This window comes from Balaenoptera musculus, chromosome 4 (genome assembly GCF_009873245.2).
Source record: "Balaenoptera musculus isolate JJ_BM4_2016_0621 chromosome 4, mBalMus1.pri.v3, whole genome shotgun sequence".
Classification (NCBI taxonomy): Eukaryota; Metazoa; Chordata; class Mammalia; order Artiodactyla; family Balaenopteridae; genus Balaenoptera; species Balaenoptera musculus.
This window is the reverse complement of record NC_045788.1, coordinates 138829421-138846069: the sequence shown is the minus strand read 5'-3', so window position 1 is coordinate 138846069 and position 16649 is coordinate 138829421. Positions and strand designations below refer to the sequence as shown.

The 16649-nt window shown below is 35.9% G+C and overlaps 1 protein-coding gene across 5 annotated transcripts in view; it reads left to right on the top strand.

Annotated features, from left to right (window-relative positions):
- BRWD1 (bromodomain and WD repeat domain containing 1) overlaps positions 1-16649 on the top strand; it is a 126386-nt gene that overhangs the window by 37127 nt on the left and 72610 nt on the right. For 4 of the 5 annotated variants that reach the window (XM_036850180.1, XM_036850178.1, XM_036850177.1 and 1 more), the window contains 9 exons: positions 3524-3624; positions 4788-4858; positions 6284-6384; positions 7192-7232; positions 8217-8315; positions 11186-11336; positions 11573-11707; positions 15969-16097; positions 16275-16500. In XM_036850180.1, the coding sequence (XP_036706075.1) occupies positions 3524-3624; positions 4788-4858; positions 6284-6384; positions 7192-7232; positions 8217-8315; positions 11186-11336; positions 11573-11707; positions 15969-16097; positions 16275-16500 (1054 nt within the window). Of the gene's footprint in view, positions 1-3523; positions 3625-4787; positions 4859-6283; positions 6385-7191; positions 7233-8216; positions 8316-10359; positions 11075-11185; positions 11337-11572; positions 11708-15968; positions 16098-16274; positions 16501-16649 lie in introns of those variants that run through there. The other variant, XM_036850179.1, reaches the window with a different exon arrangement.

The window sequence follows — 16649 nt, the reverse complement described above, 5'->3', positions numbered from 1 at the left end:
TCTTGCAACTCTTATGCAGATTTGAAATATTGCGAAGTGACACTTGGGGAAAATGAACAAACACTGTACTATCACTGCAACTGTTCAACATTAGCAAGTACTACTAAGCAAGAAAAAACAAAAATGTATAAATATTGGAAAGAAAGAGAAAAAAATTCTCATTTTCTTTTTTTTGGCCGTGCTGTGTGGCATGCGGGATCTTAATTCCCTGACCAGGGATCTAACCCCTGCTCCCTGCAGTGGAAGCATGGAGTCCTAACCCCTGGACTGCCAGGGAATTCCCCCAAATTCTCATTTTTTTTTTCAAGCAGTTTGATTACCTACTTGAAAAAGCCAAGAGAATCAATGGAAAATGCCTTGACAGATTTCAGTTTCATCTTACAATAGTTGTGGGACCAGATAGTGATAATGGCTGCAGAGTATTGTGAATGTACCAAATGCCACTTAATTATACATTTTAATTTTATTTATTTATTTATTAATGGCTGTGTTGGGTCTTCGTTTCTGTGCGAGGGCTTTCTCTAGTTGCGGCAAGTGGGGGCCACTCTTCATCGCAGTGTGCGGGCCTATCACTATCGCAGCCTCTCTTGTTGCGGAGCACAGGCTCCAGACGCGCAGGCTCAGTAATTGTGGCACACGGGCCTAGTCGCTCCGCGGCATGTGGGCTCTTCCCAGACCAGGGCTCGAACTCGTGTCGCCTGCATTGGCAGGCAGACTCTCAACCACTGCGCCATCAGGGAAGCCCCAGTTATACATTTGAAAATGGTTAAAGTGGTGAATTTAACGTTGTGTTAATTTTACCCCCTCCTCCACTCCCCCATGCTAATAGCTCTGTCTAGAATGCACATGTGAGCACACAGGAAAGATTTGCATTTTAACAGTTAATAGGACAGCTTACTACCTTTAAATAATGCATTCTTTAATAGCAAAGTAGAGGATCAGCATACATTAAAGACTTCTTATTTTGCCACTGAATAAGTTGTAAAAGTAGAAGTTATTATGCTCTCAGGCACATGTTATATACTAGACAGTTACTCAGAATGTGTGATTTCAGGAAAACTATTCTGACTTTGGAAGTAGACATGTGAGATTGCAGTACAGAATCACAAAGCCAAAGGGGACTTTGAGAAATTGCAGTTCTTACTGTTTCCTTTAGTTAGAGATGCATGTTACAGTCATCAATGAGTAGCTTTGAGGGTGGTTAATAAAACATGGCTATATGTCAGTGATACTGCATTTGAGGAAATGTTGTTACTTAGAAACAGTAAAAGGAAGGCTTCAAAAGTTAAAAGTGCCTGTTGGGTACTAAAAAAAAAATCTCTTAAAACACAAACTTAAGAGTATTTCCCTGGTGAATTCTATTAAAACCTATTAGAACTGCTGAGAGCTTAGTAAAACATGGGACCCATGTCCTAAAACCAAAAGTTTCTTATAAACCATCAATAATCAGTTTGCAAACATAATGAAAAAAGTATATAATTCACAATAGCAACAAAAGCTTCACATAGGAATAAACTTACCAGGAGACGGGAAACGTCTTAAAAATAATGACAGAACCTTGGGTGGTGGGGAGGGAATAGTCTAATTAAGTGAAAATGTCTACCATGCTCCTGAATCAGGAGATTCAATGTTGTAAAGATGTCACATATCCAAATCATGGTATAAAGTCAGTGTATTTACATTTGAAATCCCAGTTGCTTTGTTTTAATGGAACTTGGCATGTTATCAAGTTCATTTAGAAAGAGAAAGATAAGCACAAATAGCCAACCTCCCCCCCCCAATCCCTCAAAAAAACAAAAAACCCTCAACTTTTTGGCATACTAGATATTTAAAAATGCTTTAAAAGATGTTATAGAGAAAACAGTATAGTGTCAACCCAGGGCTAGACAAAGACATCAGTGAGACAAAATAGAGAGCAACAAACGACTTGTGTATCTGTCATATTAAGTCACCTGTGTTCTAACTAACTTTAATTAAAATTCTTAAAGTACTCTGTGTTTGCAAGTTTACAAATTTTACCTTGTTTTAATTTTAATTAACAAGAATATCCAATTGTTAATATAATTTCAGTTATTACTTTTAATGGGATATTCTCTAAAACTCATTGTTAGTCCATGTTCTGAAACATATCTACTTAGATGTAAATAATCACTTAAAAAACCGTTCATTTCATATATTCGAAGAGAAGGAGCTTAGAAGAAGCTTCACTGAAGAAGTCATAGGTTCAGATCCTATCTCTCTTACAAAGTGTATATAACCTTGGGAAAAAGCATGAAACGGAGATAATAAACTATGTCTCTCTGGCATGTAATGATAAGTATGTAAATCATACGGAAAAACAAAACCAACCCATTTCTTCCCAACACTTCCTTTCTCTTAATGGCAATACTGGTCTTCCTTTTGCTTAAGCTCCTTTATCTTGAATGTCTCATGAGTCAGCAAGTTGTGTTGCTTCTTTCATGAAGGTAGGGGGTACTGCCCTCCAGTTAAGGTTCTTGGATCAATTGGATTGATTCTTGGTTCTTTATCTTATCTGTTCCTTTTCATCAATATTGTTTACTGCTGTCAGACAGATCTTTGGGTTGCCTTCAGTGTTTTGCTTGAGAACTACAGTTAACCTCTTAACTTGCTCTTATTGGGTCGAGATTTTCTGTCCATTTAACCCATTTCCATACCACTTCCAAAATGAACACTTAGTCTTACAGATCTTTCTGTTAACTATCACATATCACATTCCCTCTCACTTTTGTATTTTTGTTCATCTTATTCCTTTGCCTAGTGCGTTTTTCTTGTTTTCCTTATATTTTTCTGTCTTTTAAGCTGCCTTAAAAGCTGCCTTTGGTCCAGGATGTCTCTGGACCAAATTGATCTTGCTTTCTCTAGCTTGTTTGTGTAGCACAAATGTTAGCCCTGTTCCGAAGTTACAATATAATTTTTGTGTTTTCTTATAATACTTTTATGGTTTTGTTATTTAAATATATAAAATGTTGATCACTTGGAATTTATCCTGCTTTTTTACAGTCTGAAGAATGGATCCATTTTTTCCCCAGATTGTTGCACAGTTGTCTCTTTACCATTTATGCATTTACGATCCATTGTTTCCTCAACTGATTGAGATGGCTCCTTTATCTTAAGTCTTGTGTATTAGCATCCAGTTTGGACTTCACATTTTTCCATTGGTCATTCTGTCATTGTGTACCTACTGTGCCCCATAGTTTTAATTAATCGGCTTTGTGGTAGGTTTCACATTGATAGGACTAGATCTTTACTTTCTCTTTGTAAAAGTTTTTCTGACTGTTCTTGTTAGTTTTGAAAATAATCATTTATTGAGATCACATTACATTTACAAATTAGAGATAGACTTCATTTTTTTACAGGTTATGAGTTTTCACTGCAATAATATCACCTATATTATGGATTTCTTGTGTTTTACTTAAAGTGTTAGTTGAAGTTAACTTTGAAAAACTGTTTAACTTCAGTAGCAGCTCAGGAAGCTGAATTGTAAATGTTTATTCCTTTTTAGTTTAGCCCAATGGCCAAAGGCTCTCAAAGATACATGGTCTCTACTGGTGCTGATGGGACAGTTTGTTTTTGGCAGTGGGATTTAGAATCCCTGAAATTCAGGTAAGTGACTTTAATTGTGTAATAAGTTTTCTTTTTTAATGGTGTTACAGTTTAGTATAGTGAAATGAAATCTGATTATAAAGAGAAATCGTGTATTGTGGTTGCCTTTTTACTTTTGAATTTAATTTTTGTTATATACAGCATATGTGCCATATTGACTACTGTTTACACTGTACGATTTAGATAGTTGGATATGTAAAAGGAGCATAGCCATGCTGTCTTAGTGGGCACATTTTTTTGAAAATGAAAAAGTGATAGTATATATGTGAACATTTTGAAAAATGTTAGAAATGTATAATTACATAGGCAGAAATTTAGGCAGGATCATTTAAGAATCAGACCTGGATTATAGCCCTGCACTGCCCAGTGTGTTACCCGCTAGCCACATGTCTCTATAGAGCACTTCGGATGTGGCTAGTGCAGTTGAGGAATAGAATTATTAATTTAAATTTAACTGATACGATTCAGTTATTACAAAACTTTTAAGCATATTTCAAACAACTTGAGTATGTGAATTTAGTTTTTCAGCTATAAGTTTTATGAAATCTTGAGTACAGATCAAGTATTTTTGATGAAAACTCTTCAAATTGAGATGTATTATTAGTGTCTAGTATGCTCTGGAAGATTTAAAAGATTTAATATGAAAGAACCTAAAGTCCTTAATAAAATTTTATTAAAATTGATGTGATATTTTGGATATATTGGTTTAAATGAAGTAAAACTAATTTTATCTTTTTACTTATAATGTGGCTACTAAAAACCCTAGTTTTATCTTTAGACTTACCATGTGGCTACTAAAAATTTAAAGTTACACATGTGGCTCGCATGCCCTTTCTGTTGGACCATGCTATCACCTGGTGGTTCTACATCCTGCTCTGCAGCCTCGATAATGGATTCTCTTACACTGTCTGAGCTTTAGTCACCTAAGTTACAGAACGGGGGTTAGTAGGCTTGCTCTTTCTGTATACTATGTTCTATATAAGTTTGGGGATTGGACAGTCCTCTAAAATCCATCCAACTATAACAGCATATGTGGAAATATTTGGTATACTGTGAGGTACTAGAAATAAGATTATAACATTTAAATATGCTAGATTAAAACCAATATTTTAAACCATGTTAATATGCTAAACTAACGTATTTTAAAACATCTTCTTTTCAAGTCCACGTCCCCTGAAGTTCACTGAAAAGCCTAGACCAGGCGTTCAAATGCTTTGTTCTTCTTTTAGTGTTGGTAAGATAACTTTAGTGTTTTTTTTCTTAGTTTTATTTTAGCATTTTGAATGACCACATTATGAGAGAGAGCTAGCAAAAAGGAGGCTTAAAGTGTCCATATGAGCAATTTCTGTGCCCTGTGCCCTGTGTGTATGATAAACCAAGAATGTGGTTCTTTAACTGAACTGCATGTTTTTGGTAGTTTAAATTTGTTTTCCACACATCTTGTGAAATTATTCTCCATTTTCTTTCCTTGTACAGTGGACTTGTGTGAAACCTTTCTTTTTGGGAGAGGTCAAAGATCTTTCCCCACAGAAGTCTGAAAATTTGAACAAGTGAACTTTATATTCCATAGCTAGGTTTAGGTGTGTAAAGCTGTTTGGAAAGCAGAGCCCCTTTTCATGCATTTTCAGAGCCGCAGCATCTTAAAGTCATTGTCACAACTAATACAACAGAGGGAGATAGTGAACATTTCCAGACTGAATTAACTTTTAAAAATTAAGCCTCATTTGATGTGTGCTTCCTGCCCGCCCCCCCCCCCCCCCCCCCCCCCCGCCCAGCAGCACCAAACAATTCTCCGACACTAGTTGGGTGTCCTAGAACTCAACTCAGTTCTGACACTACCTACCTAGAGATTAGTGTGAGATCCCACAGGTTAAGGGCTCAGTCCTACAAGATGCCCCACCTACCCCCAGCCTCAGGCCAGGTTGTCACCTGTGCTTCTGACTGATGGGCTTATATAGAGCAGAGATTCCCACAACTTCCTCCTTGGGTTTGATTAATTTGCTAGAGCAGCTGACAAAACTCAAACATTTTACTCACTAGATTTTCGGTTTATTATAAAAGGATATAATTCAGGAATAGCCAGATGGAAGAGATGCATAGGATAAAGTACGTGGGAAGGGGCACTCTGGGTGTGCCATTCTTCTCTGATCTCCACCTGTCCATCAACCTAGAATCTCTCTGAACCTTGCCCTTTTGGGTTTTTTATGGAGGCTTCATTACATAGGCACAGTTGGTTAAATCATTGGTCATCACTGTTGATTCAGCTGTCTCCCAACTCTCTTATCACATGGTTGGTTCCCCTAGCAGTTAGTTCCCATCCATAGATGCTTTCCAAAAGTCACCTCATTAACATAAACTCTGGTGTGGTTGAAATGGGTTTGATGAAAATCAAGACACCAGTATCACTTCACTTAGGAAATTCTAAGGGTTTTAGGAGTTCTGCCAGAAAAAGGGATGAAGACCAAATATATATTTCTTCCTAAAAGTCACAGCATTACACTGCATTAATTTTAAAAGTTCTTTATATAATGAATTAGAAAATGGATTTATTGAGATAAATTTAGTTTTGGCATAGAGAGCTTGCTTAATTTAATACAGAAATTTGGTTAAGATATTTGTTACAAACTGGATTTTTTAAACCTTAAAATTTTTATTTCAGGTGGTATGTTTTTAGCCACAGGTAGTACTGATCACGTAATCAGAATGTATTTTTTGGGTTTTGAAGCACCTGAAAAAATCGCAGAACTTGAAAGTCACACTGTAAGTATTTACGTTTTAAAATTCTGTAGATTGTTAATATTCCTGTTGGTACATAACCTCATATTGCTAAGGGAAATTGTTACTGATTTTAATTTTAACTTAAATTTAGGGGGAATTGGATTTAAAGGTGAAGCATGATATTGACAAACTCAGCACCTTACTGTGCCAAATACTTTGCAGTGGTTATTTCAGCTTTAAGTCCAAACTCTTGATTATGATAATTAATCTGGGTGGATTAGGTTTGAATTGGGTCTATTTATCTAAACCAAGCTCATGAAATTAGAATGCTGTTTTATCAATGTGTACTAAAATAGAGAACTCTCGGTATTCTGGAGCGCTGGTTAGCGATCAGGTCATCTTTTCTCCTGTAGGAAGTTCTGTGAAGTTATTTGATAAAAAAATCACTTTAAAAGAAATTATTATTGTTATTTTTTGCACATAATCATCGAAGTGAATATGCCTTGTTTTCAGCTACTTAAACCTTTTATTTTGATTACTTTCTACACATACCAATTTTTATACAGATGTAATTAATTGCAGATACCGCTTTAATTTTAGAAGTAGGCTTCTTTTTACCGCATGTGTCTATCTTTGAGACAAGAGCTGTATCTTAGTCTTATTAGGTTCGTAGTTAGATTCTTTGCACTTAAACGTACAATATATGTTTGAATGGCAGGGTTAAGCAGCGTAAGTGCGTATCTCTAGCTTTAAACCAAATATGCTTCTGGCTCTAAAACTGAGTGGGTTTTCTTTGTGTACAGACTATGTAGATGATTACTTTCGTGTTTGGTTTTTTCCCATCTTTAGGATAAAGTTGATAGTATCCAATTTTGTAACAATGGTGATCGGTAAGTAAGTGTCTGTGTGTTTGTTTTTTTTTTTTAATTTAATTTTTTTTTATACAGCAGGTTATTAGCCATCCATTTTATACACATCAGTGTATACATGTCAATCCCAATCTCCCAGTTCATCCCACCCCACCCCCACCCCCCGCCATGTTTGTATTTGTGAGTGTGTTTTTAGGTAAATATACTATGCTTCCTATTAGTATAACTAATATATCACTTTGTAGGTATATATCATATTGCAGGTACTGGTTAGTAAATGTAATAATTGAAGGAAAAGTGTCTGGGGCAGGGAGGAAACAATTAAACTTAAGTTTTTAGAATTGTAGTTTCTGCAGCCTCCTATGACCAAAAGTAGTTTTTCTTTATCTCACTGCTGGCTAAATGTTTGATTTATAGGAAAATTAGGTGTAAGGATAAAGAAATTTGTTATATTTGAGTAGTTAAAAGAAAATCTTTTCTAATCAATCACTGTGAATGCAACAGAATTATCACTTAAATTAAATCTTTTGTGGTCCCCCATGTCTTTTCAGGTACCATTCCTAAACTGTGATTTTTTAACACTTAACTTTATTAAATGATTGATTTATTTTTACACATGGCTAGCATGAATTAATTTGAGTTTAGAGTTAAAATGCTTATAATGGTGCTTTTGGTTTTACTGTTTCTTCCATACATTTTTAATTGTCCTTCTCCCCCCCCCACCCCCCCCCCCAAATACTTATTGTACATTGTCTTTTCAAAACTCAATCTATTCGAGAAGCTAGTGATTGAGTTTGAAATGTGCTTTACTTAATAGGGCCAGGCAAATCATAGCAAACCAGATTTTCTCTGTTTAGATACACGCTAAATTCCCTGTCTTTTGGAATTAACACCTATAGATTTACCTGCAGTCAAGATAGCTACATTAAAAATTTTTTCACTTGAAATTTTAACCGTAGCCCTTGGTAGCACGAATGTGAGTAGAAGATCTTCTTTTCTTTTAAGGTTTTTAAGTGGTAGCAGAGATGGAACAGCACGGATTTGGAGATTTGAGCAGTTAGAATGGAGAAGCATCTTACTGGATATGGCTACAAGAATCTCAGGGTAAGTTGAGACGGTTTGTTTCTAAGTAGGTGCATCCTAAGTACTTGGTCTCTCTCTCTCTCTCTCTCTCTCTCTCTCTCTCTCTCTCTCTCTCTCTCTGGTTGGTTGATTGCTTTGTTCAGGGGACTGGAGCCACCTCCTGTTAGAAGAGCTGCTATCTCAGTGAATGGCTCCCTCCTGCACATCTGACAGATAAATACTTAAACCTCGTATATTCTTTTTTTTTAGAATTAATTAATTAATTATTGGCTGCATTGGATCTTCGTTGCTGCGCGTGGGCTTTCTCTAGTTGCGGCGAGCGGGGGCTACTCCGTTGCGGTGTGCGGGCTTCTCATCGCGGTGGCTTCTCTTGTTGCAGAGCACGGGCTCTAGGCGCACGGGCTCAGTAGTTGCGGCTCGCAGGCTCTAGAGCACAGGCTCAGTAGTTGTGGTGCACGGGCTTAGTTGCTCTGCGGCATGTGGGATCTTCCTGGACCAGGGCTCAAACCCGTGTCCCCTGCGTTGGCAGGCGGATTCTTAACCACTGTGCCACCAGGGAAGTCCCCGCCTACTATTTCAAAAAATATATAAAAATAACTCAAGTATATCAAATGTGGAAATTTTCAGAAAATTCTCCTTTTTGAAGCTAGGATTTTTGGAATTTTTAAGAAGTCACTTACAGCTACTTCTGGCGAAAAAAGCAAACAAACACACTTTAAGTTTAAAAAAATTGGGCTCCAGTGGGAGTGAAGATTTTTCTTTTTGTATGCTGAAATTTTGGTTTGTAAAATGGCATTGAAGGCAAGTTTGTCTAACTGTCCCCCTCCCTCAACCTCCAAAGTCTCAAAAATGTATCTTGAGCATCTTTGAGATAAGTTTAGTACTTGCCAAGATAAATATTACAAATTTCAAATACATTGCTTTTTTGGTTTGTATATTTTGGGAGGAAGTACAGGTGGTAGAAAGAATATGTGTTTTGGAGTCAAACCTTTGCTCAAATACCATTTATACTGTTTATAGCTATATAATTTTGAGAACATCATTTAATATTTATTAATCTGTTTCATCATCTGGGAAGTGAGACTACCTGCCTTTAAGTATTGTTGGCAATTTTAAATCATATGAAAATTTCTAGCACTGCTTGGTCTAGAGTAGGCATATCGATGTTCTTAGCAGTTTTTCTGAGAAATGTTACACATTTTAGACATCTTCACGTCTGCTTTATTTTTAGTAATAGTAGGAGAAATTAACCCATTCTCTGCTGTGTCTCAAACAATTGTATTGGATTTCAAAATAAATTTGATATTAATATTTTTGTGAAATAATCTGTGATAGAGAATGGAAAGAATACATACTAGAAATCTGATAATCCTTGTTCACAAACAAATCTTTACAATTATTTAAGGATGTTACATCTGGATATTTAGAAGCATCTTAGTGTGAAAGTGAAAAATAATGAAAGAATGGCAGTGAAGAACATCTGAAATGGTGTTCGCCCGTGAACAATTATTTTATTAGGCAAAATAGGAATACCATTGTAAAAACTTGAATAAAAATCTTTAAATGAGACTGAAAACTATTTATTTTTCTTGTTGTTGCCCTCCCTTCATGGAGAGAACTTTTCTTGTATTTTCCCTCATGGTGGAAATATTCTTTTCTCATTTAAAGTTTTACTTATTTCACATCTTGAAAGGCAGTGTTTTCTGTGTGTAAAAATTGATGGATATATTTGTTTTAGTGTTCTAATCTTGGCTAATCAACTTGATGAAATGCAACACGTCTGTTAGTAAATTCAAATGAAGCGTGGAGGGTCTTAGCCTGTATTCCATTTTGTCATTTATCTATTTACTTATTTGGCTGCGTTGGGTCTTAGTTGTGGCATGTGGGATCTTCGTTGCGGCATGCAGGCTTCTCTCTAGTTGTGGCGCACGGGCTCCGTAGTTGTGGCACGTGGCCCAGCTGCCCCGTGGCATGTGGGATCCTGGTTCCCCGACCAGGGCTCAAACCCGTGTCCCCTGCGTTGGAAGGTGGATTCTTAACCACTGCACCACCAGGGAAGTCCCCTTTTGTCTTTTATGTTACACTTCCTCTGATCAGTCTAGTTAGAATTATTCTCTCATTTGTGTTCCATGGTGCTTACATAGATGGGTGTTACATAGCACTCATTCCATATTCTTGTAGCCGTTTTCTTTAAAATACGTGTTTATTATATGCTTAATCATTTCTTAGAATGTGCTCTATGATTTCAGAAGCAGCTAGGTCCCCCCAGTCCCCCCAACCCTATACTACTGACTGCTGTATTTTATACAGAAGCTTTGCATATTGCTTTCATAAAGGCAGCAAAACACTGCAGACGTGTATCCAAGACCGTTCTTGGCAAGGACCTGTAGGAACAGTTTATAGGGAAGTAGAAAGAGTTGAATGCAGCTCATTTACAGTTCAGCAAATTGAGAGTCTGTGTCAGGCACTTTACTAGACATTGGGGTCATGAAGATGAATTACTTTCTTTCTGTCTTCCTGAAGTTTTTTGTCATCTATGAGAGTGAAGCAGTTGAAAGTATTACTTATAGGGCTTGGGGTCAGGAGAAGGGAATAATTAGAAAAGAGGTAGAGAGAAAAAGCTTTGCTTTTATGAGCAGCAGTGGTATTCTGAAATCTGCCTGTATTCAGTCTCTGAACTGTTTGTAAATCATCCCTTACCCCTCGGGATTTTGCCCTTATCTGTTTATAGATAACCTGTTGCGGGTCAGATGTGATGAACTCTCTATCGAGTTGGTAAGGTATGGACATGAGCTGGATTACTTTAGTTATTTTTGTATCGATGAGGGATTGTGTACATAGTACAGGCTCCTACACATATAGCATTGCACATTTCATATTTTTTTTCTTAGAGATTTATCTTTAGAAGAGGAAAGGTTTATGAAACCCAAAGTAACAATGATAGCTTGGAATCAGAATGATAGCATTGTTGTCACAGCTGTGAATGATCATGTCCTCAAAGTGTGGAATTCTTATACTGGACAACTGCTTCATAACTTATTGGTAGGTAGTTTTTATAAAATATAACAAATCAAAAATTTTTGAACTATAATTTTATTTTTAATAAACATGTTTCATTTATATTATCAAATGAATAGAAATTTGTATATATACTAATATATAAATTACTGTCATTAATACATATTTAAAAACTCTTATACACTGTGACAATATGGGCTTTTAATTTTAAATTTATAACTTGCAAACCCTCCTTAACTGTATGACTTTGTTGAATAAAGGGACATGCTGATGAAGTATTTGTTTTGGAGACACATCCCTTTGATTCCAGAATTATGTTATCTGCAGGACATGATGGCAGCATATTCATATGGGATATTACAAAAGGCACCAAGATGAAACATTATTTTAATATGGTAAGTGGAGTGAGAGGTATCTTCACGCATGTTTGCATTTGTTTCAAGTATTTGGATAATGAAGTGTAGCCAGAAACCGATCTGCATATTTTGGCAGTTTATATTTCTAGGAATCAGGGTACTACTTAGTCTGATAAATATCTGATAGCCATATATACATACATACATACATACAAATGTGAAATTAATCTGTATAATAATTCACATGAGGGAAAGATTTTCAAAATTTATTTATTTAGCTTTGTGTGTGTGAATTTGTCCCCGTCTGTGTTTATATTGGCAAAATTATGGTAATTCACACAACTTTTTCACTATTTAAATTTATTAAAACATTTGATAATAAGGACTTCCTGGCCATCCAGTGGTTAAGACTCAGCACTTCCAATGCAGGGAAACTAAGATCCCACATGGCACGTGGTGTGGCCAAAAAAAAAAATTTGATAATTAAAAATAATACTCAGTAGAGTCATCTAGGGAATCAAACATCATTGTTTGTTTTTCAGCGTTTCTTCTTTTTGCACATGAATATTTGAAAACCAGATTACGATCTTATTGCATGTTTTTAGAATTTCTTATACATGACTACAATACAGTTACCAAAATAGGCAAATTTAACATTGATAAAGTAGCATTATCTAATCCAGGTTTACATTCAGATTTTGTCAGTTGTCCTAATAATGCCTTTATAGTTATGTTTTACCCCTTGGACCAGGACCTAATTCAGGCTCATGCATTGTATTAAGTAGTTATGTATCTCTAGTTTTGTAAAATCAATAATTCTGCCTTTTTTTTTTTTTTCCTATATCTTGCCCTTTTACAGGCAAGTAATGTTACAGGATATCTCTGTTTTGTCTGATATTTCTTCATGATTCAATACTGTTTCACGTTTTGTTTTTTTTTTATAAGATGTACAATTTGCAAATATTTTATTCTGTGAGTTGTTTTTCACTTTTTTTATTTTTATTTTTTTTAAGATTTTAATTAATTAATTAATTAATTTTTGGCTGTGTTGGGTCTTCATTTCTGTGCGAGGGCTTTCTCCAGTTGCAGCGAGCGGGGGCCGCTCTTCATCACGGTGCGCGGGCCTCTCACTGTCGCGGCCTCTCTTGTTGCGGAGCACAGGCTCCAGACGCGCAGGCTCAGTAGTTGTGGCTCACGGGCCCAGTTGCTCCGCGGCATATGGGATCCTCCCAAACCAGGGCGCGAACCCGCGTCCCCTGCATTGGCAGGCAGACTCTCAACCACTGCGCCACCAGGGAAGCCCCACATTTTTTTGATGTAATAAAACATAAATGTTAGTGTGCCCTCCATTATATTAGAAGGCACATGATATTTATATGTTCCACTGTTATATGGTGATAATTATTAATATTTGGTTAAGGTGGCATCTGCCAAGTTTCTCCACTGATTTTTAAAATAGTTGTTTTTTTCTTTGTAAATCTTAAACTAATTTTTTCAGAGACTATGTAAATGTCTGGTTCCTCATTAAACTTTCACAAATATCAGTATCCATCGAAGGCTTTCTAATGGCATCGTTCTTTACATGTTTATTAGTTGGCATTCTTGCACATAGTTTTGTAATCCTTTCTCATTTTATATAAAGAATGGTTTTCAAACCCTTAAATATTTTTTAAGAATTTGCAAATATATTTTTGATGGTAAATTCAGCCTATCTTAAAAGTATGTTACCTACATAGTTAATTTACTGTTGTTGAGTATTTAAGTGGTTTCTAAAATATGCACAGCAACAATACTTTGAATGTTTTTAATACATGGCTGTTTAGGTAGATCCCTGATTATTTCCTTGGGATAAATTCTGAGAGAAATGTGTAAAAGGGCTTGTACATTGTTAAGACTTTTGATTTTTATGTATATATATATCTCATATATATATGATAGGTTTTATACAATTACTCTTCAGTTTATATTGAGATCCAATGCAAACTATAATTAATTTTTTTTTTTTTTTTTAATTTATTTATTTATTTATTTATGGCTGTGTTGGGTCTTCGTTTCTGTGCGAGGGCTTTCTCTAGTTGCGGCAAGTGGGGACCACTCTTCATCGCGGTGCGCGGGCCTCTCACTATCGCGGCCTCTCATGTTGCGGAGCACAGGCTCCAGACGCGCAGGCTCAGTAATTGTGGCTCACGGGCCCAGTTGCTCCGCGGCATGTGGGATCTTCCCAGACCAGGGCTCGAACCCGTGTCCCCTGCATTGGCAGGCAGATTCTCAACCACTGCGCCACCAGGGAAGCCCTATAATTAATTTTTGAGGCAATATGGTAGCATCCTATAGGTGAATGATTCTTAGATATTTGATTGAAGACCATCTTAGTTCATGTGTTCCATGTTTTTGTTGGTTTTTTTTGACCTTAAAATTTTAATTTCAAAGTGCTTACACTGGACAGTTTCTTCAACAAACAGTTTAAAATACAGTTTTTTATTTATTAACATTAAGTGCACTAAAACAACTCAAATAGCATGACCCAAGTACATCATTAGGCATCTCTGAAACTTGCATCTCTGTTCAAATTACTGGAAAAAGAACTAAGCCTTCTTCAATTTTTCTATGGCCTTAACATTCATAGGTACATCCATTGTTTAATTAGCCTTTAAAACTCAATAGGAACATTACATACTAAATTTAATCTATTAAAACAGAAAACTACATTAATTCAGACTTTAAGCAGAATATAAGCTAAAATAACCTCTAAGCCAAAGAGTAATCTGAAAAAAGTCTCAAATGGGCAACGATGATCTTATTTCCAGTCAGACACCAAAAATTGGCCTTGTATACTGAATTCTTCTTACCTTTACTGCTCATCTGAGAGTCTCCTAATTCTTTAATGCTAGACAAATTACTTAGGGTTGTAAACTACTAACAAAAACAGTATTTCATTAAGTAAATAGTTAACATAATGTGACACTGAAGTGTTCTCCAGGCACAGTTGCAGGTCGTATTTTGTCAGGAATCATTGTGTAGGACTCTTCAGACTGCAGGTAAAAACTGGAGTCTCTCTTGCTCTGCCTAGGAAGGTTTGCCCACTTGGGAAAACTTCCTTCTCAGCAGGTACCCTTAGCAAAGCTTTTGGTGCAGTAAGTTCCATGTGTATGATAGGAGAGTAGCTGCCACCATCTTTGCTTTACCAGCCAAGGGCTCTCCCCTCCCCACCCTCCTCTGCTTTACTTGGACTGAAGGTCTCAGGCCAGAGGTGTGAAGTGGTGCCAGGGTTCAGGTTGGGCTGTGGTGGAGGTGTCTCTTCAAAGGACCCTGGGGGGTGAATCTGTGTAATCGGAGGGAAAATATTTACACATTTTTTTCCTTTTTATGTTATGAGAGAATGCAAATTTGTATACATGGATCATCTTATTCAGCAAGTCCCTAAATATCCCAATACCTTAATTTTTCCCCCCATTTTGTTAATTGGCACTCATTCATGTGTGGTATAGCAGTAGTGAATTGTTGCTTTTCGAGTGGGTATTCAGGTATGTATGTGAGTTTGTTTTGGCAGTTAGTTGGGTGGATGAATCCTTTTTCCAACGCTGATTTAACTTGTCCTAAAGTTTAATTATTGGAAAGTTATAGGCTGAGACAACAAATAAGCATAGCTCTACACTATTGAGTTAATGAAACAACTCATTTAACTATAAATTGATAATACTAAACTACTATGATTTACAGTTAAAAAAACAAGAATAAAACAGTTTAAAAGTTATCTATTTAAGGCAACATTCATGATGCACTTAGAGTATCCTTCCTGAAATTTGTGGCAGTTTGAAATAAGGTAGTTGCAGGTGCAGGCATTTACATATGCACCCTTGAGACTTTGCAGCATTACAAATTTGCATTTCCACTTAGTCATCTAAGTGGAAAGCTTAAACTCCATAAAAGTATTGATTTTAGTTCATGAATTCCAAACTTCATTAATCTTTAATCATTTCCTTTGTAGGTTATTAATCAAAAGATTTTTGTTATATATTGAAAGAAAAGTTTGTGAAATTGTCACTCACGTGTAAGAAGTAAAGAAAGCCTTCATTTTGGATTGGTTTATGATCCTTCATTTGATCAATTTGAGAACTAATTCTTAGATCTTTCGAGATTTTTTTTCTAGGCTAGTGGTATCTAAAATGAATTTTATTTTCTGAAAATATTAACATGTGCTTAACAAAAAATTTGTTTAAAAATTTTTTTTTTCAGAAGTTGATATAGCAGAAGCTCTTACATAGAAATGGTCATACATTTTTCCCTCCGTGTTTCCTAGATTGAAGGACAAGGACATGGAGCTGTATTTGACTGTAAGTTTTCACAGGATGGACAGCATTTTGCCTGTACAGATTCTCACGGTCACCTTCTGATATTTGGTTTTGGATGCAGCAAGCCATATGAAAAGGTCATTTCATATACTTTCTTATAGCATGTAAAATAGTTATAAAGGATGTTTTGAAAATAGGTTAGATGTATTGATTTGATTTTTTTGTCTTTTCAAATAAAGTTAACTGGTTAATAATTTATTTTCTTTAACATGTATAAAGCTCAAAATATCAATTTGTAAACTTCCCTTTTCTAGATTCCCGATCAGATGTTCTTCCATACTGACTATCGGCCACTGATTAGGGATTCTAATAATTATGTCTTAGATGAGCAAACTCAGCAGGCTCCTCATCTTATGCCTCCACCATTCTTGGTAGATGTAGATGGAAATCCTCATCCAACTAAGTATCAGAGATTAGTACCAGGCCGAGAAAATTCTGCAGATGAACATTTGGTTCCACAGCTAGGTTATGTGGCAACAAGTAAGTTCTAAGTCTTTTTTTTTGTTTTGTTTAATTTTTAATCTGAAAAATGTAAGTAATAATACAAAGAACTCCTGTACTTTCAGATTCACCAGTCCTTAATATTTTGTTTTATTATTCTATCTCTAGATACATATTATTGTTTTGAA